Here is a 22708-nt window from a genome sequence, read left to right as displayed (position 1 = left end):
AGTAACGTTTTAATAAACATTAGAATGAAGACACCAATATGACCAAATGACACACGTAAAGTGAGAAAACGAACAGGAGAAACCTTGGCATACCCACGCAAAACAGAACCAAAGCAAAAAAAAAAGGCAGAGAAACCGCTTTTGCAATCGAAACAGTAAATACTTTATTATAATTTATTAGACAGCATGAGAATGTAAATGAGAAATTAGGAAAGCCAGTATTTTCTTTAACAGGCATTTTAAGCTTTTGCTGCGAATGCTCAAGCGATGAGAACGTTTGCTTGCAGCCAGCCTACGGATCTGCTCGCAGCCGCGCAGCACCCAGCATATTCTGCAAGGGGCAGAGACGTGGCAAGGCTCTCCTCAATCCCTCCGACATGTCTCGATTAAACCACTAGGAACGTTATCAATCAGGGGTGCTCGCGCGCACGCTCACGCACACCCATACAGACAGTGAAATTCATCCCCCGAGTCAGTTTACTATCAAAGTAATTACATAAATAGCTTTTGAACTGTCAGCATCTGTCTTTCAAAGAAAAATCAAAGAAAACAATGTGCGAGTACAAAGCCTGGAAGACACAATAATATTGTATTATGTTCATATCATTATCTATGGTTACAAAAGAAAAAAATCCTCCTGTATCTACAAAGCTTTGTAGGGGATAAAAAATAAAACATTAAATGGAAATAAGAATATTTTGAAGTACTCTGTATTCAAATAATGTTAAGACGTATAATAATAATTAGAGCATGCAGTATAGAGCATTTTTTAATTTCAAAGCTTTAGCTAATTGATCTTCTTAAAGACTGTGAGCAGGTAGAAAAGTAGTGGTAAGCATTACTTTTATACATGAGAAAATTGAGGCGTGAAGTTTTTAGAAACTTGCCTGAAGTCATTCTTAACTTTACGTGCTCCGTAAGCCCTTTTATTGCTGGCCTCGCTGAAGTCACCAGCAGAACTATATCTGTAAGCCCAAGAATTTCCCCGCTGACTTTAACAGGGATACATGTTATATAAATAATTAAATCTTTGTTTGACCTGGTTTGATACCAGGTGGGGTCCTAGCTAAAGGGACCCTGCAAATGAAGCAATTCTTGACACCAACCAACAAACGAAGCGATAGACCCATGCCACCACACAGTTTCTGTGCAACTTTGCTCCGATATAACAACGGTGTGATGCGGGCATAACTACAACCCACATACCAGCTAAAAACCAAGTATGTCCAAGCATTTCCTGCAGTGATGCTTTTTTTTTCAGTGTGATTTTTAAGCTAGGGATGTTACAGTTTTGATATAAAAATGAAAAAGAGCCAAGAAGGAGGTTTTTCAAACTGAATAGCCTATTATTAAAGCTGTTCTCAGAAGAATTAAACTCCTACTAGCAATAACATTATTATATCCAAAAAATGAATAAAAATATCAGCAGTCCATAAAGGAAGTATCTGTTCTTGAGAGGTTTATTCCAGTATCTTTTTTTGAGAGTTTCATTCTCATCCCATTGTCAACTATTTTTCCTCCCCCACCCCAGTTTTAACTCTGCTCTGTCACATAAGAAATCCAAACCCAGTATTACTCTGCTCAGTAAGGAAATCAGGGGAGCAAAATAGAGAGGCGACCTAGTCATCTTCTACGTAAAGACAAACTAATCTTTGTCATGCTCCCCCTAAAAAGATCTATTTAAAACCTGATAATAATTTTAAAGAGGAGTCTTCTCCCCTTGCTGCACAGACGGCTGTGCTGCTGACATCACCTGAAGTTGTGTATGTGAGGCAATGGGGAGCTGATGTTATGTGCCTTCAGGAAACGTAGTCTGATAAACAGATCTAAGTGGCTGAGGTAAGTTCATAATTTAAACTCTTCTTTCCCCTGTCTTTGAACAGAAATATCAAATGTTTATGGCCAAGCAATGAATATATACTTTAAACTATGTACTTGCTGGTATATATTTGTGGGTGGATGTGGGTCTGTGCTTTTCTGCACGTGTGCAAACTCCCTTGATGCTTCCCTAATCAATACTTCAGAGAGTGTTTTATTATGGACTCGCACATAGCTTTTGAGGCCAGTAAATCTTGGAGCTGCCAGGACATAAACATCTGAAAACTGGCATTTTTCATTAAGCATTTAAGCCAACTTTACTACACAATGACTGCCATCACTTACAACTACCTACCTTGCTAAATTAAATGACTTCATCAGATTGATATGGGAAGTCAGCATAATAAAAGAAAACTTTCTGACTGCTTTTTACTCAGCAAGCCGCAGCCACCAGAAAAAGAAACAAGGCAAGAAAAAGCCCAGAATTCAAACTGATTTGTCTGTACCTGCAGATTTATGTAATGAATCTTCTCTGTGTGACAAATAAAGTCCTCCTTAGAACAGCAAGCTAGAAGGTAGGTAGTTATTTCAGCATACGGACAATCTTAATCTTTTAGGTTTCAGTGGAAGACTTTGCAGAATGAATAAAAACAAATGATGAACAATTACCATCTTTTGCCATTACTACCCTCAAGAATTAATATTCTGTGGGGACAAGAACTTAGCCGTCTGCTCTATAACAGACCAGCACATTACTATTTCGCAATGCTGGAAAGAAGTTGTCAGTGGAGTATTCTTTATTTGCTGTCAGAAGAAGTTTTGGTACAGTAGACTGCAAACAAAGCTTGGTATTCAACCAGGTTAGTAACTTATTGTCAAGGTTACAAAAGGAGTAGACAACATTTGTATTGAGACTATTTCTCAGAGGTTATTTATTGTTTTACGGTCTAGACAACAAGCTAGAACTAGGCTAGAGAAATAGCATTTGCTGCTGGAATTTTATGCAGCAGCAGGAAAAGCAGTAAAAAAATGTATGTGTATGTATATTTGCTTTGTTTTGACAAACTGGTAATTGTAGCTCAGGAACATTCACCTTTATCAGCAGGTATTTCAGGTTATTTTAGTACAAAGAAGAGCTTGTTTAGGTCCCTTTTGTCATCCAAGCTTCCGGACGATTTCTAAATATAGTGGTTTGGCCTCCATAAATTCAAACAAAATAAAGCCACTGGCATTTGCTACTTTAATTAGCTCAATTTTATTCTATTCTCTCTATTAATAATAATTTCTTAAAAATAAAAGTTGTATTTGATTTAAATAGAAGCCGATTTTTGCTGATCAAATTAGTATCTTTACGTTAAAAAAATCTGGAACAGCACGAATTTGCTGCTTTGTCACAAATTCACATTTTTTGCATTTTACATGCTTTGAAAAGATTCCTCCAACCCTCCTTGCGCAGATACTACCCTCAACTAACCTCCTGCTCTGGGGTCAAATAGAAGCAGCTCCATCTAGTCACAATCTCCATTTCAGGCTTTCATTTGGCCTGAAAGAAGTCCTGCGTTGGTGTGGCTCAATTGGCACCGTCTACTTCTCTGCAGCCTGAGAGTATCATATTGCATTGTGATCAACCTCCACTATTTCGGCAGCTGCCAAATTTCCTCTCAAAACTTGGGTTCCCCTGTGTGCCACTGGGTAGGTTCCCCCCCCAGCACTTCTGAAATATTAACAAAGGACTAAAGCTCACTCTCAGCAATTTGCTACTATTAAACAACCCCAAAAAATAAACACAGAGAAGAAGATACTAAGTAGGTTGCAATAAATATTGAATTTATCACAGTTAAAAGCCGACAACCAGATATCTCTTACCTCCTCCACTTATGGCTCTCTCACCCTCCTTCTCTCCCCACTCCAAATACAATACTATCCACAAAAAATAATGCAAAATGTCCACATCTGACACAAGTTTGAAAACATTTTTCAACCATTAATTTGCAAATGCAAAATTCTCACAGCTCCTAAGAAACTGTGCAGCTTTCATACATCTCCTGGGGATCTGTGCTTTATTAGTCAAAGGTTTAAACCCAGTGTATTCCCCATGAATAATCTCTCTCCCCTTCCCCCTCCTTCCTCCTGTCCACATCTAAACGCAAAATCCCTATCTTCATTGCCTTCAGTTTACAGATTATGCGATCCAAAGTGTCACTCACTGGATTACTGCACATAACCTGAGCACTACCCGAAGCTTACTTGTCTTCAACTTGTGCAGCATTACTTAAATGGAATTATCCGTCACAATCCATATACCGAATCTGCATAGCCCACTTATCTCAAGATTCTGTGTGTCACCTACCAGATTATCCGTTTTAATCCATACATTGAATCTACATAACATATGTCTTTAATTCATAGGCTCTGATGAGCTATAGTATCGCTGAATGGATTATTTCTCTTTATCCATTATTGGCAGTCATAAGACCGTCGACTGCATCCTCTCTCATGCCCCATCTTCTGAACACGGAAGCAAGATTAGAGTCTTCAGCAAACACAGCTCTATCACGCATCAAACACAGCTTGATATAATACCTGCACTGATACTTCACATAACTTGGAATCCAGTTTCTTGCACTAAACAAACATCTGTGTTATTATGCATTAAAGATTAGGACTGGTAGGCTAATCTTGCTTTCAATTATGCTCACAAATCTGTGGTTACTCCAGTACAGTCTTTGGAGTCACCTAGATTTAAGTGGCTACCAACGAAGAGCTGCTTTTACCCTAATGATGATCCCTTTCACAGTGAGTGCAGAAAACACTTCACCCGAGTTGTTCAGGAACTAACCTGTACAATAGAGAAGGATTTTCAAACAACAAAAAAATATCAGGTTCAGGCTTGCCTGGTCTTTCTTGAGAGATTCAGGCACAATCACTGTTAACAACTGCCTTCGCTTCAACAGAAAATGAACTCAGCAAGATTAGAAACAAAAGTCAGTTTTGCCTTTTGTTCCACACACCTATTCAAAATTAGCTAAGTGGGAAACATACAAAATACGTATTATCATTGCTTGACAACTCTCGATAAAGCAAGATGGACAAGATTAGCAGAAAGGCTTTCTGTACACCCCAGAAGTTTTAAAAAAAGTTCTCATCATGGTTAAAGCTGCCTCACTCCCATCAGCATTAGCAAGACTGTGCACCTCACGATGCACCTGGCCACCTGGGGGGCTGGCACCATTCCCTGAAGTCTTCTCAGAAGAGGCCCAACATGAGCGAAAAAGAAGTTTCACATTTGTTTTCTAAGTATGGAGATGGCCACTGACATTGAAGAGCATGGAAATAAACGTCTAACACCCTTTCCTATCAACGGCCCACCCTACATGCTGCATCTGCTGCAGGTGGTGACCTTGCTTTGGAGGAAAGCAACCACTTTCACCCTGCAAGGCACAGCTATCAGGCGCTACGCTGAGTGCAGAAAGGGGGTATAATTCTCGTTCCTGTAGATGATCGGTTTGAGACCTGATGTTCTCTCTGCTCCACTGAATCCAATAAAATGCATTATCCATGAATAATCCAGAGGCCTTTTGAGCCCTGTTCTCGAATATGATGGATATAAGTAAGTTTGAACAGGCTTTAACCAATTCAATACACAGTTTTACAGCTTTATTTTAAAACATTTCAATTTAATGGCATGTTTTGTGGGTTTTACTATGGACTGACTTGTTTTGAACAGAGTAAAAATTCCAGGGATTTCAAAACAAAATTTCTTAAGAAATCGCCAGTGCCAAACTTGCATTATTTATTTAGCCCCAAACTACCTCTCTAAACAAGCAGAGGCATTTGAGTCAAAATTTCTACAGATATGAAATGTTCTATATTTTGCCCCATTTTAAGTGTAACAGCATTTCCTTGCAGTACATTTCAGTCAAGCCCTGGAATGAAATACTACATTTCCTTTTCCATTAGTAACTGGACAAATATAGATCCTTCTAACTGTGATCTTGAAGTTGCAGCTAGACCTCTGCAGATACTCAGTGATGGTTCTTCCATTTTTACAGGCATGCAGATTGAAGAAAGGGGGGCTTAAAGTAGCTGCCTAAAGTAACAAAGCAACTAAGAGGAACAACTGCATGCAAAACGTGGGAGTCTGGTGACTTCCAGCCATTCACCAAGTCCCCTATCTTTAATAAAATATTACTGCTTTCTAACTTAAAAGAAATAACACTAATAGAAAATAAAGTCTTCCGCTTCATCTCCCTTTCTTTTAATCTCTCCCGGAGAATAAAACTCAATGGTAATAACACAGACTTGGGCATTAACAATATGTAGCCTAGTGCCGAGACTTTAGCACATGACATACTAAAACTCCCCCAGATCTAATGAAAAACACAATGAAATTTTGAACAGTTAAACGGAAAAAACTATTCAGTGCATAAGACAGTTGGGCAGTACTGCTCCTAGAGCTGTCCACATTCCAGCGTGTATTAATAATAAGATACTACTTGTGCGGGGTTTCCAAGTATCACTAACAGAGAAATGAGGGGGGGAAAGAATGCAGCTGCCAAGCCAAATATAGAGAGAAGTTAATTAAAAAATTACAACTGGAAAACTTAATAATTCTACATTCACTACAGAAGGACAAAAAATTTTCTAGCATAATGTATGTGTGTTTGTACACGCATACGTGAGTATAAAACAGCTCCACTTGCACACCTTTCATGTTGCCTCACTAAATACAGCTGCAATACAGCTGAGCCATTGTTTGTTGGCCGCTCATGGCTGGCGGTGCCATGAAAACCGCATTCCTGGGCACTAAATAATCAGCCTGCCTGACCCCCCAAGAACCTGTAAGTCAAATTCATTTACCCCCAGAGGGCAATGCTCTATTGTATCCTCCCTCCTTTCTAGCCACCTAGGAACAATGGACAATAATTGCAACTGTCACGGCAGTCAGTAGGAAAAATAAACCAGTGCCTGTTTTCACAGCTTACTGCCAAACCTGATCCAAACACCTAATAACCATGCCCCTAACCATAGAACCACCGTTGCACTAAAAAGCCTCAGATGTGAAGCTTTTGAACAGAGCTGCAGAACAATAACTTGACTTGTGTTCAAAATATGAAGCTAAAAAACAAAAATTAAAGCAAAGAAAACTCTTTTTTGAGTCTTGTGCTGTTGCTCCCCATCCTCCCTCCGGGCAAGACTGAAAGGACTGTTGAATTTCTTTCGTGCTAGCATATAGCTGCTGCTGCTGCTTTCAAGTTTAACTTGTCAAAGGGAAAGAGGGGAAGGGAGAAAAAAGATTGCCCTCAAACAGAACAAGATCATAAGGATTGGGAACAGACTGCCTTCTCAGTGCACAGCACTCTTCAGAGCAGCTTTACCGAGTCCAAAGGCAGAGGAGAATCGCTGGGAGTCCTTCCAAAGGTTCCAGCATACCAAGAGTTAAAGAGACTCCAGACAACATGCAAGAACTGCTGAAATACACACCCAAAAGTGGACATGAAAGCTGCCTGTGGACTTTGGGCCCGAAACATCTTAAAGATCCATCAGTTCAGGGCAGACGATGAGGTTATTTTAAAATAATATGCTTTTAAAAACCAGAACTCGCAGATAAGCCCGGTGGCTACCCTACCTCTTTATGACCTGTTGCTTTACGCACGTGGAGAAAATGTGCTCAGGGGGAATGAATAAAGAAGCCAGGGTTTGGCCCTCTGTTATATTAATAACAATAATAATAACATCTCAGCCTATTTGAGGCCAAAGCACTATGTTCTGTTTTAAAGTTATTCTACATATGTAATGAACATCTATTTTTGAATTACAGCCTCTTAGGGGGAAGCTAGGGGAAGCAAGTGGCATACTTTCCTACTTGTGTAAGTCAGTGGACTAGTGCAAACTAATGCTGGTGGCTTATCGGTGACAAGCTGGAAGGCACATATAATTAAAATAACACTATCTTTGCAAATGTACCGATACATTAACCTCTGAGAACATGTCATGTTGTATTCTTTATTGAATACTGCCCCACCTCTTGCGCAGAAGGTCCTTAAACCTGTCAGGCACGAGGTTTGGGAGCCTGCCTGAATGAGGGTCTCGGTGTCGGGGACAACATTAGTAAGCAAACAAATCAAAAACAATGGAGACAAATGAAATCCAGTTTATAAACATAAAAGAAGGGTTTAATTTTAATCTCATTCTACTTTCACATTTCCAAAACAACATTGGCTTGGATTTTGCTACTCCAGATGTACGCTGATATAAATGGGAGAAGAATCGGAGTCGCTGTTTCTTTTCAGAGTGATAATGGCTGCTCTGAAAACTGAAATTTTTGACACATGTATTTTAAGTCAGTTCCTCATTGCAAGCACCGAGGTAGAATTATAAAATTATTAAATTACATGAAAACAAACAACTACAGGTTCCCTAAAATGACCTCACATACATAAAATGGGGAAATATCTTGGCAACACAGAAGCTACTGCTGCTGGAGAGTGGTCAAATTTTGTCATTTTCCTTCTGGAGTACAGCTTTAAAAGAACATGCTTTAGTGCACAGATGTTGTACGCTGTCTTTTAAAATCTGCACTGGCTAATTTCGGTACCTAGAGGTATCATTACACAAACTTTGCTGGTGGCTTGTTTTTTTTCCTACACACAGAAAAGTTAAAAAAATCTACATCATCAAAATCTGTCCAAAATTTAACAAGGACTTCTGATCATCCTCAGATTTCAGAAGCTAAACTCTGCTGTACTCTTATATCACGTAAGCCTGCATTTGATCTGCGATTTGACTTTTTTTTTTTTTCCAATCCAGCAATAGGATGTGTCCTAACAGAACGATATATGCAACAAAAGCTTTATGTAGGTTGATTTACTTAGGGCAATATACCATTTCGTCTAGTTACATTATCACAGATGGAGAACATACATTTCATTTAAGCCCCAAATTACTATGTTTCAAGGGGAGGGGAAGGGAAGAGGAGCAAACAAAGTTCCATAAAGCCTGTGATATCTGTGTATTCATTTTCAATTTGCTTTAGCACAGAAACAGCGTTACCTTTTATTTCTCCAAAGTTCCCTGATCCCATGGCAAGAAGCTTGTCTTTCCAGTCCTTTGATAGTAGCTTTTCAATACTGGGAGTTTCTGAGTGAAGGGGGGGAAAAAAAAAATGTAAGCAAATCAACATGACTGGCTCCACAATAGAACTCATTAAAAGTCTATCTGCTAAAAATAAGGCCAACCCTATTCTGGGCCCCAGTTCGTAATGACTTCATCAACAAACTGATAAGAGGGGAGGGGAAAAAAAACGGGGGGGGGGGGGGGGGAAATAAAGAATGTGTTTTGTCACCTGCTGTTTCAAAACCATTAGCTTTTTCCTCTTGTGGAACAAAGCCCCGGTAATTTTGTATGACAATGGGCACATATAAACCTGCAGTTCATTGTTTTTCAATTTGGTGAACAAGTTGCTGCCTATAATGGCTGCCTGTCAATTTCTGGGTGTTAGTCTGCAGTCAAAAAATAATGATGTTGATAAAATGCAAAGTAAAAGAGAAAGAGAGAGAGAGAGAAGCAAAGAATTAGCTCCTAAATCTGCTACATGTAATTATATCCCTCTGAGTGTTTACAATTACATCCACTTTATAATGTGTGTTTAAACATCGTGTGGTGGTAAGCATACTGTGGAAAGATTTTCCAGTAACACGCACATTATAAATAATAATAAAAAGTTGGGTATGAAAAAAGCTTTAAAAGATTGCAAAATCCAGAGGGAGAAAAGGCATTGCTTAGAATGGAAACCCATTATTTGCTCATTTCAGATTCTATCACTTCCTTTAAAAACAAAATAAAATAAAATATATTTGTTCGGTATTTTCAGGAAAAATGCAGCGAGGGTGTGGATGGGTCTGATATTTATGTCTATAACTCTTATATTCTGACCTCTTTTTGTGTAGAATTTTAATGCATAAGTAAATATAAATGCTAATAAAATTCAGAGAACATTAAACTCAATTCCAAACAATGTAATTGTATATTCTTGTCAGCATTTAGATGGGTACACAATTACAATAGCTTTCAATCCCACGATTAGCACTGCATTCAGTTAGAAAATGGAGTGTACTAAAAGATAAGTGTCCCAGTATGCGCCATCTAAATAACAATACCCACACTTATTATCTGGATCTAAGACATATACCGCTATTCTCCACATTTGTGTTTATGTGTATTTGTATTTGTTCAGGCATTTGTTTACCCCCTACCAGGAGCATAAAGGGAGTACATGTTAACTTATCAAAGGGACCGTCTGGCCTAGAGACCGTACAATTATTAGCAACTGGTTAATCTTCCCCACAGTAAAAACCATGATGAGCAACCTTCATTATCTTGTTTGGCTAATTCCGCCTCCTTTCTTGAAGCCCCCGCTTCGGGCTCGGAGGAAGCGGCGCGGCGGCGGGGCCGGCCCCCCGCGGCTCCCCGCCCAGCGGGCGGGCTCCGGCCGCGGCCTCTCCCCCTCTCCCTAGGGCGCTCCTCACCCCCGAGGAACCCAAGGAGCCCGGACTCCCGTTAAACCGAGCACAGCAGTAACGGAGAACTACCTCCGCTGACACGGGCACACGCCTCCCACCGGCCGCCCGGCAGAGGGGTGCGCGCAGGCAGACACCGTGCTGAAGACACGCCTGCACTAGCGACCAGCCGGATCCCATTTACAGCAGAAGAGATGGTTTGGGTGTTGTGGTTTGGTTTTGTTTTGTTTTTTTCCCCACGTAACGTTTTTACACGCGTTACAACACTCCCCGTTTCCTCCGCTATCGCCGTACGCTTCCCGCTCTCTGAGCGGCCGGCACCCGCAGCAAGGGCCGCTCCGTGCGCTGACCGCGGGCACCCAGCACGGCCTCAGCGCACGTTTTTCTCTTAAGAAACCCTAAAACTGCCATTAAATCCTTAACGAAAAAGCTGGGGGAAAGCTGCAGTGCCGGCCTGGCGTTGCGGAGACGCCGCCATGCTCCGGGCACTTGCACACACGGCGACTTCTGAAGTTTGTACCTCCCGTGTAAGCACCCACGAAGGAAACCATTCCTCCAAACGCATCCGAACGGGTCACGTAAACGCCGCCGCTCGCGCTCTCTTTTTTTTTTTTTTTGTCCCCCCCGAGCTTTTAAAAAAATTCTCGAGCAGCGTGTCAACAGGCCAGAGCAAATGCGGTATTTGCAGGAGAGGGCTGTCAGTCATTAAAAGCTAACAAACCTTTGCGGAGCAGGAATGCGGCAATAGAAACCCATTGTGCGCTGACAATGGGCTCCCGAGCCTCCAGGCACCAAAAGCAGCCCGTCTTACTTTTAAGCCTATTGTCAGCAAAGTCCACGACACAGCTTTTCCCCCGCAGCTAGACAAAATAGTCGCCGCGGTGCGCTGGTAGAGAAACAGAAGTCTTCTGTCTGACTCGCCCGCGTTAAAGGCAACAGTAGCCGCTCGCCGGAGCCGCCGGGCCCCCCCTGCACCCCCACGCCCCGCGGGGCCCGCGCGGAGCCACCGCTGCAGCCGCTCGGGGAGCGGCGCCGGGCCGGGGCCCGGTGCTGCTTTACTGAGGGACACGGACACTTTGGTCGCTAAAACTCTTAGTGAGTGCCCAGCCGAGGGGCTCACGGTCGAGGGAGACGCACAGCGCGCAGGGGAGAAGGGTGAGGGCGACGGGCGGCCATCTCCCGGTGGCTGGATTTCGTGCGAGAACGGCAAAGATCCCGGTAGGAAATCACGATGAGAGATGCGAAAAGGCCAAACGGCAAAATCCCAATAGGAACAATGCATCTGTTCATTAATGTGTGAATATGAGTAATATGAAAATTTAACACAATTATAAGACCCTCAGCAATCCTGATGGCATAAAATAGATTGTGGTGATCTAATCAGCGTTTCCCCTGTTGAAATACTGTATGTTAACCACTGAAAATAATATTATATAGACTTTTTTTTCCCTTTAAAAAAAACCCACGTAATCCTATTTAATTCATGTACTAACTTAGTTTCAAACCTCCCCTGACTTAAACCGCTATTTTTACATCAGGCACTTCAACAGGATTTTGATACAGCATCAGCAAGTAATTCTCCTTCTGCTAATACTTAAAAAGAACTTTAATTCTGAAAGACAATAGCTTCCCCACCTCTATAGCTTTATAGCGTTAAAGAGCTATATTAAATTACAGTTTGTTTAATTCTATTATATACCGTGTTAACATATTGCACTTCCATAAAATATGCTATTCATACACTCGACCTATCACATTTCAGTAGCTGCTTGTGAAATACATTCTGAACCATATCTTGGAAACAAACATTTATTATGTCATTTATGTACCCCATTAAAAAAAGATTTGAAATTTACACATCTTAAATAAAAACAACTGTTTAAAAGGTTAAAACTGTAGAGCTTTCATGAATTATACAGAAACAAAGTCATCTTTTGTTCAGGTTTTTTTTTAGGCTTCATTGGGAAGATGATGCTCTTAAATTAAGAAAAGAAATAAACACCGTATCTTGCTTGCCAAGCACTCGCTCTCTGCATTTATGAGAAAGTCAGTAAAACTTTTAATGGTTGCACATGTAATGCGCAGCTTGAAATTGGGGAAGGTGGCCCGCACGCAGGAACTGCTATTCCTGTTCCCTACTCCAACACTTACTCTTCTCTTGGATTCACCAGAACAATGTTGCTACATCCAAAATCTGAGCTATATTGTGACAGGTTTTGGATCTGCATCAGGACAACTATGTATTATGATAATCTATATTTGCATTTCCAAAAAGCTATACACAGTGCGCTCTGCCATTCTGAGTATCACGACTCTTCAGAACGTCTCCTAATTCCATCTTTGAGAGGAACCGGGGATGAGCCCTGCTTCTGAGTCTCACTTCAGCTGAGATGACCCCCCCATTATCTATCTGCCGCGTAGGTCCTACGGCACACAGTGAAACAGTTCCAAGTCTATCCACAGCACAGTATGAATACATCTACAAAAGACTTGTTCACAGGGCGTTTGTGAACAGTAATTCATTAATGTTTGGGAAACATTTTCACCTGAAACACTACGAAGAGTGTTAAGTGTTGTTATAGAAGAGGATTACCGGCAGGGCACCCAAGACAAAGACCAAGATGGAAAAAATAACAGGCATCACTAAGTCAATGTTGGCAAAAAGGAGACTGACTGAATTGATAGAGATACAAATTAATTCATTAAAATGATTTCTGCTGTCTCCATTCAGCACATTTATCCATCATTAGCTCTTTCTACAGATATTTACGGCACATTTTGTTTTTCTTGTTTCACCCTTGCCTCTGTTGCTTGCATATGCTTCTTCGCATCACCATGGATGGCAAAACCCACTGGTGAATGGCCTTCTGGCTGTGCCAGCCATTGTGGCAGTGGCACACTGGCTCCTTGGTGCCCCCCGGCCCCGCTGCACTCCCCTCTCTCCCTCCCTCCCTCGCCAAGCCCCATCGAGACTGACTCCCTCATCTGCAACAATGAGACCTGGAGAGTGATGCCAGCAGTCAGTATATTCTCAGGCACGCCTTCAGCGGCCGGAATTAAACCACTTTCTCAGTAGTATGATAGCCTCCACGTTAACCGCTCCCATTTGCATGTACGCATGCACGTGTGCATCAGTACGTGTTGGGCACACATAGACAGATGCTCTGACAGTACCGGAAATCAAAATGTCTAAGTAAATTAACATAAAATCACTTTTTAATTGAACTTCTTGTATGCTAACAAGCATGCCGCTGTCCCTCTACTTCTGTATTTGATGTTTAAATCTAGCTTCATTGACTTCTTTGCTTAAAAGACTTAAAGTTTTCACACTGAGGAAAGGAGCGGTTTGTTTCCAGGAAGTGGCCGAGGCTACAAAGCCGTAGTAAGAGGCACCATTTTTAGCACTGTCCGGCAGACTTGTGTTTAATTTAGTCTACTTCCAGAAGTTGGGTTATTTTTTGCAGGCATTGCAACTTGCCTTTGGGAGGGACCTAACTGTACTCTCAAGTCAGTGGCAGCGCAGATGCACGTGTACCTGAACCTGCCTCGGCAGACTTCCAAAAAAGCAGTCCCACAGCGCAGCGTTCCCTTCAGGCCTAACCTCTCTGGTAGCTCTTTTCAATCCCTGCTCCAGGGTCACAGTACTGGAAATCCACTTATAAAAGCTTAGAATGATCTTCACTGCCAAATCTCTTCCTATTACCTCTTTCTGCTCCTGCTGATTATTTACTAAAAGCAAACTTCAGTCTAATGCAGCTTCCTGGTTCCAGAAAAAGGAATCTAATTCCATCGTGCCATGACAAGGTGCGGGACTAGGGTTCTCCACACGAGACACTTCCAGAAGAGCCATATTTGAAGAGGAAAGGGGAGAGCAAAGCTCTGGCATTATAAAGAAGAGACAACTATGATAAAAGGGAAGGAGGCTGATGTAAGTTGACCACAAGTTAGGGGAACAATGAGTCCTGGAGCCTCTCACTTGCATGGTGTCTGGGCGTCTGAGCATGGGTGCTCTCCCAAGGAGATGCCCGAAGTGCTCCCTCTTCTGTAACTACTATAAACAGCTCTTGTCCTGGGATGAAAGAGAAAGACTCCTTAGAACAAAGTAAAAGATCTTTGGCCTCAGCAAGGATGATGACATGAAGTGTAGCAGAGTGGAGAGAAGCCAGGAGTTGCTCAGTACCCAGCCAGACCACCAGACATTTCCTGCCAATTCATGTCATTCCTAGAGGGAGGAGTATTTGGTTGGCACAAATGATCATGAATAAACTTTAGCATTGGCTGATATACCTTCCACTTCTGGAAAGCACCTTCCTTTATATTATGAAAGAGCTGGCAAATACCCTCCATCCATTATTCACTCTTTTCTTCTGCTACGGTCATAAATATGTTACACCTGTTGGCCACAGTTCCATTCACCGTTTCTACAACCCTCACCTATCGACACGCCACCCCCACTGGCACTCTGTTCTGCATTCATGCACCACAACAAACCCTTTCTGGTTTAAATCAGGAAACAAGGGCAGATTTCCACTCTTCCTCTAAAAGAGCAGACAAGCACACATACAGATGCAAAAAATTTCTCATTTTATGCATCCATTTTTTATTACCTATACAAAATCAGAAACAATTTTCATAGCAAAGAAAATAAAGCAACTATGATGAAGAAGTGGTTGGTATCAGCAGGTTACATAGACATACAGCATCTGCATACACATATGGTTCCCCATCAACAGAATCATGCTTTTGGGGAACTACTTGCAGCTAGGCAAGACACTATGACTCATGAGCAGGCACAACACAGAATGTATTTAAATTTGGAAATCAAAGACCACACAACATATATTTTTCTCTTGCCTTCTAGGAAGCACTGCAATTTTTCACCAGTCTAAAAGCATTTTAAACTTTTGGAGAAGGCACTAGGAAACATCTCTATAAATTTAACTATTGTTCCAATGTAGGACATAGTTACACAGGTGTGATTAAGCAAAAATGTGGTGCTAAGTACAATACTACCTGGGGCTTCTCTGACTGGACAGAAAGTAGCATGCTGTGGGGTTCTTTGGTATTTAATACACAAAATGTTTTTTGGTCTTTGGGCACAAAATCACAGAGCTAAACGAAATATTCACATTTCAATGCATATTGGGAACCTATGGTGCACTGGCCAGCACATCATAATGTGACTCTTACTACACCACTCCATCACAACCTCTGTGCAGAAAACAGCTGGGCTACATATGTCCATGGGTGGCTTCCAAACCTACTAAAACGCTCCCTTCTCTGGCAGGGGTAACCAGCCTTCCAGCTCTTGGAATCTCCAGTCCCACCCCAGCCACATGTTAACTCCCATAGCATTTTATTTCAGAGGACAAAATCAACTTCTGTATCCACAGATGACCGCAGTTACCTGTGGTGCACAATGACATCAGGTTACCATAGTATTCTTGTTGTGCACACTTGCATGATTTTGTGTATGCTTAATAATACAACGGTTGTTTTCAAGTTGTTGGCTCTCTTTTGCAATACCCATCATGCTGCATTAATGAAGTATACACTACATGAATGATAAGACATTTTTATTGTGATTTCTGGCACAAGAGTACTGCTTCTTATGCTAAAAAAATAATTCACATAGCCAGAAAAGGTTCCATAGCCCAACAAATAAATTATTCAAGATCTTTAAATCAAAATCAGTGATCTATGAATGCCACTAAAAACATGATTTTACTCTGTCTACAAATATACAAGCAGTTATTTTTACAACTGCTCACCAATGCATACTGCCAGTCTTACAAGAAAGTTACCTAAAAACACAAGGACGTTTATTAGGAAGAAAAGGTTGGCGTAGTCTTCAGATACACTATACTACCAGTTGCTGAACTAATTATCCCTTAGGATGTAAGTGAGGAGCCAGCAAACCACAGCACAAGGCAGGAACACATGGCTAAGCAGGACGGGGAGGGGGGCATGGGGACTTCTTAAGCTAGGTTTGCGGCCAAAACCAGCATCTCATTCAACTACACCCTCAGGAACAGTCAGGCTATTGTCTGAAATTTTTATAGTTTCCATCACCTGAATGCACTGGCAGTTGCACCGTTAGCTTTGTACTTTTCAGGCTGTCGTGTTTCAACAAATGGCCACCTACTCCATGAGCAATGTCACACTCCACATATAACATCTACAAATGCAAAGAAATCAAGCCTGTCATGTAATGCCTTCTGCCAGTCCTTCAATCTCCCAGCAGCAGAGTCCATGTTCATTTTGGGGTTACACAGGCAACAGTCAAGATTTAATTCAGGTTCCATCCCCTTTATTGGAATACAGCTTCAAGACAGTCTGCTTTCAGAATGTGAAAAATTCAAGTATTTCTAAAAGTCTGTCTGTCATACACTCTTCTTGACTGACAATGTCTACGTCAATAAAACATCCACAAAGCCCTTCTGAGGCCTGCATACCCAACAAAACCACCTCTTTCACAAACTCAGCGTTGAGTCAGGGAACAAGCCTGCACTGCATCCCCGCTCTCACCTCAGAACAACAGGAAGTCCAGCGCAATCTCAGTTATTTCCAGCACGCTAACTTGTAGAGTACATGCTTCGTTGCCTTCCATACCTTAGTGACAACAGACGCCACCATGGCTACTAAGTGTACGTCGATTACCCTCTGAACAATAATAATCTAGGGTTGCAAGCTGCTATATGATAATTGCCACCTGTTCCACTGTTGTGGGGATGGTATTCATATTTGTGTGCCCCGGTAGCTGGACAGTGGCATGCTCCACTCACACCTCCATGAACCTGGCCTTCCACATCAAGCCTGGAGCCGCTGCTGGGTGCCTCAGATTTGTACGGAGATGGGGCTGCATTACTTGCAGGATACCCCCAGAACAACCACATCATAATTATTCTTAAGAAACACTGGAACCACGTAGTTTGTAGTCACTGCTCAGTTGCCCTCCATCTAAATCCTTGTCCTTGCAAATACATAGTAGGATATGGCTGGTTCGAGAATGGATTCAATCTCTGCCTTTCCCATTTCAGCAGCAGAGCAACTGTGTCCCCCAGAGAAGGGCACACTGAGGCACTGTGAATAGCACTGAATGCCATGCACAGGACAATATATCTTTTGTCACTGAAATTTGTCAGGACTTAGTGCTTTGGATTCCCAAAGGCATTCAGGAGCATAAATCTCATTCTGGAAAGGAATTAGGCTCCGACTGCCTTTGGAGATCCAGGCCAGTGAGTTGGCCGAAAGAGCCGATCGTGAACACATTCTGCCAAATGCGGCATTTCACTGGCACAACTGTTGCTGGAACATCTTGTTCAGCATATACGATCTTTAGAATGATCCCAAGTCCCCACTGCCACCATCTTCTTCACCCCTAATTAAATTAACAGATAAGAATGAAAAAAATTATTTAACATTACCAAACTTAAAAAAATAAGTTAAATTTTAAAAGTGTTCCACATACTTTCCTGCTATACAAAAAATAAATGTATAAATGAATCAGAATAACTCACTTTCAAACACTTGAGCAGCAACCTTTTCCTTTTTCATTGATGTTACCATCACACCAGTAGGAATCCTTATGAAAAGAAGGGCAACAGTAAAATTAAAAACCCCTCTCCTACGCATAAAAAAAAGAGAATTTTGTCTTAATCTGTGTTCTTCAACTAATGGCTCTTTAATTCCAGGCATCTCTAAATGAAAGAAGGAATTGATTTCCTCCAGAGTGGTCCACCCAGCAAAAAAACCTGTGTCAGTTGAGAGAAGGAGGCACTATACCAAGCCTGAGCTTCACTGAAATTCTGAAACCACAAAGATGTTTTAATATTTCCAGAGACTATTTCAAGAGTAACAACATAAAAACAGAGACATCTGGAATTAAATACCATTAAATTTCACTTCAGTTTTATTTTTCTGTCTCAGTTGGACAGATACACTCCACTGAAATACATATTCCCCTGAAATGCATTTTTGTATTAGTGCTACCAACAGAGCCAGTTTCTAATTAAAGGGCCATAATATCTTGTTAATATTAACAGAGAGCAATGTTTTTGGTCTGCTAGTTTTTTACATGTTCAGCACATCCTTAATAAGCAAGAGGGCTTAAAAAAAGCATTCAATGATACGACTATACACTAACTTATGGGTGTTGACACATCATTAAAGATGTTTTAGGGAGATTCCACAGTTTACCCTTTGACAGAAAAAATCTTTTGTGCTGATCTGTCTCTTTTTAAGTAATTAAATGCCTTCTCAAAAAAACCCTAAAACAAAACCCCAAAAAAGCCAAAAAGGATATCATCTAAATAACCGTAAAACATAATTTGAGAACTACAGTGTTTGGCTAGAATTTCAAGGAAATCCTTCTGAAGCTCAGCCACTCCACAATCCTAAATTCAAGAGCAACAAGGTAACTCTTCACATACACTGTGAAGAGTAGCATTTTTACCGGAAAATCTCAAAGCAACTTTTTTACAAATGGAAAGAAAATGACTCCTGAAGGGCTCGTAATTTTCCGCAAAATGACAAAAGCAAGGACTGTACGGGATGAAGCCGAGGAGACAGCTTTCTAAATCGCCTATCTTTCAGCCCCTGCCACAGCCATTACTTCCCACCGCCAAGAAGGATGCCGCTCCGGCCTCCAGACGATCGGCCGCCAAGGAGCTGTTGGTACCTGGGGCTCCTTACCTCGCGGCCCTCCTTACGCGTCGCCTTTGCCTGGACAAAGAGGGAAGAGGAGCCTTATTTGCCAACGCAAGAGCGCCATTAAAAAAACATGAAAACAAGCACTCTCGTCACGAGGCCACAGCTTCCGCCATTGAGGCCTGGTTGGTTGGTTTGTTTGGGTTTTTTGGGGTAACTATCACTGCTCTCGGGAACGGGCAGGCACGGCTCCGTCCCCCTTGCCCAGCACCCCTGCGCGCCCTGGGCTCCGCCGGTGCCCGTCCCGGTGAGCGCCAGGGAACACAGCGGGCAGGCTGGGGCCGGGGCCGGGGCGGGGAGGGAAGACCCTCACTTCCAAATGGAAACCACGAAACGTCCTGCTGCAGCTGCACCACAGTGCGTGTTACTGAACTAATCATCAGCTTCCACCCTTCTCCCCCACCCTTTTTTTTCCTCCCTCTTTTTTTTTGACAGCTGTCTTCCTATCTTCCCAACAGGTGCTATTAGGCCCTGAACAATGGCGAAGGCTTTTAAGCCACTGCTGTTGACAAGTGAAAGGGAACAACAAATGGCTCGGTAGTGCTCTTCTCCCCGGGTCACTCAACCAATGGTAATAGTTATTATTTTTATTTATTAGCTCTGCGGCACTGTCCTCCATTGTACCTCCTCCAGCCTCCCCTTTCCGTGACAGCAAGGAGCTTTTTAACTTTTAATAAAAATGGGCGAGCGCTTAGCTCCTGAGCTGGCTTTTTCAGTAAAGTGCACGGCTAATGAATGTTGTCCATTTAGATCTGGATAATTTATGATGCCAGCGGAGCGGAGGTGGGGAGGGCTGGATCCAGATATGGCCATTAGTTACACTGCCAGGAGTGACAGCGCAAGTAAGGGGAGGTAGAAGCTGGACAGAAAGAAGAGGTTCCACACAACTCCCTCTCCAGTATTTGGTTTTGCAGGATAATTACAAGGTTAGGTGATAAATAAGACTTTCCCTCCTTTCAGGTTAACATAATTTTTCTTTACCCTTCTTAGCATTTCACCGACTGACTTACAATCCTCTTCAGAGAACAATGGCAGATGCAAGAAAAGTTCATTTTCCCTTAAATGAAAGTGACTGCACCCATTTAAATTATGTACTCGGACCTGTTACCGCTAGGAGAAAAAAATGTGCCAAAACAATAATGAATACACACATTCGTACACATGTATTTACTAGTTGAGGTTACTCAGTTAATAAACTGTATATAACAGGTAAGCTCCATCAAATGCAAACCCTGTATTGCCACTGTCCTGGCAAACCAGGTAAATATGAAGGCAAACCAGGCAATTCCATGTCCAAACGAAATCAGTAAACCAGCAAGTCAATCACCTGGAAGCGCTAATAAACTTGAAAGTTGAAAATATAATGCTAAAAAAACATCAAAATATTGACGTAACATGGTTGCTTTACAGTCATATGTTATCAATCAAATCGAGGTAAGAGCATGTACATCTTTTTGATCATCTGGACCTATTTATTTAAATTAGAAGTTGACATAATTGTGTAGTGAAAGGGCTACAGTCATCAGATTATCTATGTACTTCCTAGAGTAAATGTGTACTATTATAATTTGAACCTAATGATAACACTGAAACAACCATAAAATACTCATTTGGGATGTTAACAAAACTATTAAAAAGATTTTAAAAATTGAAAATAGAAACCTGAAAGGGATATCCCTCTGAAACAAACAAGAAAACACATAGTAGCCTCAGATTTCTATGCTCTTTAAAAATATGACAGACTGTTTTACCACTGGAAGTGAGAATTAAAGCACATACGCCTGATGCTAAACAACTACACATCCTGAACTCCTCTTGCACAACATATGTGAAAACAAAATCTCAATCATTGATTGCCAGATGCCAGAAAGATATGAACAATAATAGTAAAAAAAGAAGATGTACACTATAAATCAAAGCTTCCGAAGTGCAGGTAGTTTCACAGTAAATCACACTGCTAGTTGTGATGTAAATGATATTTGCATGGAATCATTATGTCAAATTAAATAGAAATTATTAAAGCTAATGTCATCTTTGGACTTGCTTAAAATCATCTTCCAAGATTTGCACACAGGCTACTCCACCGAAGTACAGCATTCCATCTGCCTTGACAACTTGTTCTGTTTGTTCTCACTTGTCTCCATTCATGGATTTTTTGGACTCTGTTATTTTCGACATAAATAGGGAGAGGAAATACACTGGGCTTCCTTTTTATTGAGCATTTTTCATCCCGAGTTAGGGAATAACATAGAGATACATGGGTGGTTCAGCCATGTAACAGTTGTGACAGGTAATCCCCAAATAGGTGAAGAGAAGTCAGAGGAAGTCTATTATGCATAGCTCTTTAACCTAATAGTTCTAAACAAGGGAAAGTCAGAAAGTAAAAGCAGAAAAGTCAAAGAAGGGAAAAGAAAAAAAGACAAAGAAAACAATACTGAGAACAAGGAAAGAACAAGATTAAGAAAGGGAACTCATTTGTCAAAATCCCGAATTACACAATGTGCTGAAGGAGTAGGAGAGTCAGGGCAACTCTGCAGCCACTCCCTGACTGAAAATGGTCACAGGCACCAAGCTCCCCCATTCCCCAGCCATCCAATAGGCAACTGCAGCAGCCTGGGGAAACATGAAAGAGAGGAGGTAAAAAGCTGTAACATGAACTTCTGCTATCAGAAGAGACAATAGGATTTAGATTCAAGCATGAACTATGCCTTTAAATCATTGCCAGCACTCTAAAGGGACAAAATACTCTTTTTTATCAGAGAGGAATCTTACTCATGCCCTGCAGCAGAACTTTTCCTGACTGTTCTAGAAAACTTAGTCTTCCTCCATTCACCTCAGAATCATACAACTTCCCCTGCAAATTCGTTGTCCAGTTCCACAAAGAAAGATCATCCGCATTCAGGACGGTTTTGTGAACCGCCAAGGACCAGTAAGGTGAATGCAGGGCAGGAACAGAATACGTTCCCAAGAATTAAGGTCGTTCACTGAGCAGCTCTGTACACAATGATGACAATCAAGAGGCACTACATTCTCCCCGGTAAAAAGAACACAGGCCCCAGAAATACCGAGAATGTCAACATCTCCTCTGATGAAGGGAAGTTACTTTAAAACAAGAAACAGTCCCCTCACCTCTGTGCTACCAATCTCATCAACTGCCACCTAGAGTTAGCCTTCTCCTACTTCATCCAGCAAGCGTGTCCTTGTTGTTCTGGAAGCTAATCTGTTCCATCAAAAACCAAGGGAGGAGTAGGTGTCCTTATCCTCCCAGATTTCTCAAACTACCCGTTTGAGGAGGCCTTCCCCTAGTGCTTGGGGATGACTGAAATGAGGTCTTTTTCATAAACAAACCCAAATTTCTTTGCAATTCCAAAGCATTCACCGGTATAATCCCTCAAGATCAGTGAAGAGGCGGCTTAAACTGAACAGGATGAAGAAGTTTTTCGGATGAAGAAAGAACCAGTTGGAAGGATCCACCTTCTCTCCAACATCTGCAGTTCAGGATCCTAATCATCTTTTGTGTCCTAGGTGTGGTGGTAAGAGACATCTGAATTCTACTGTAAATGAGCAGAAAAGCTGCACTATGTTTTATCACACAGAAATCTGGTACCAGTGATCCTCATAGCTATGTTCTCATCCCGATTACTTCTACCTTCCATGGTTAC

At 41.6% G+C, this 22708-nt stretch overlaps 1 protein-coding gene across 7 annotated transcripts in view; it reads right to left on the bottom strand.

The window, feature by feature from the left end:
- Positions 1-22708, bottom strand: part of SOX5 (SRY-box transcription factor 5) — a gene marked incomplete at both ends in the record, with an annotated part of 298722 nt that overhangs the window by 152784 nt on the left and 123230 nt on the right. For 6 of the 7 annotated variants that reach the window (XM_082010588.1, XM_082010587.1, XM_082010589.1 and 3 more), the window contains one exon: positions 8872-8958. The exons of the other annotated variant lie outside the window; for it this stretch is intronic. In XM_082010588.1, the coding sequence (XP_081866714.1) occupies positions 8872-8958 (87 nt within the window). The remainder of the gene's footprint in view (positions 1-8871; positions 8959-22708) is intronic. 7 annotated transcript variants of the gene reach the window in all.

This window comes from Phaethon aethereus (genome assembly GCF_964289735.1).
Source record: "Phaethon aethereus genome assembly, chromosome: 1".
NCBI classification, from domain to species: domain Eukaryota; kingdom Metazoa; phylum Chordata; class Aves; order Phaethontiformes; family Phaethontidae; genus Phaethon; species Phaethon aethereus.
Note: the sequence above shows the minus strand (reverse complement) of the source record. Positions and strands in the feature narration are given on the sequence as shown.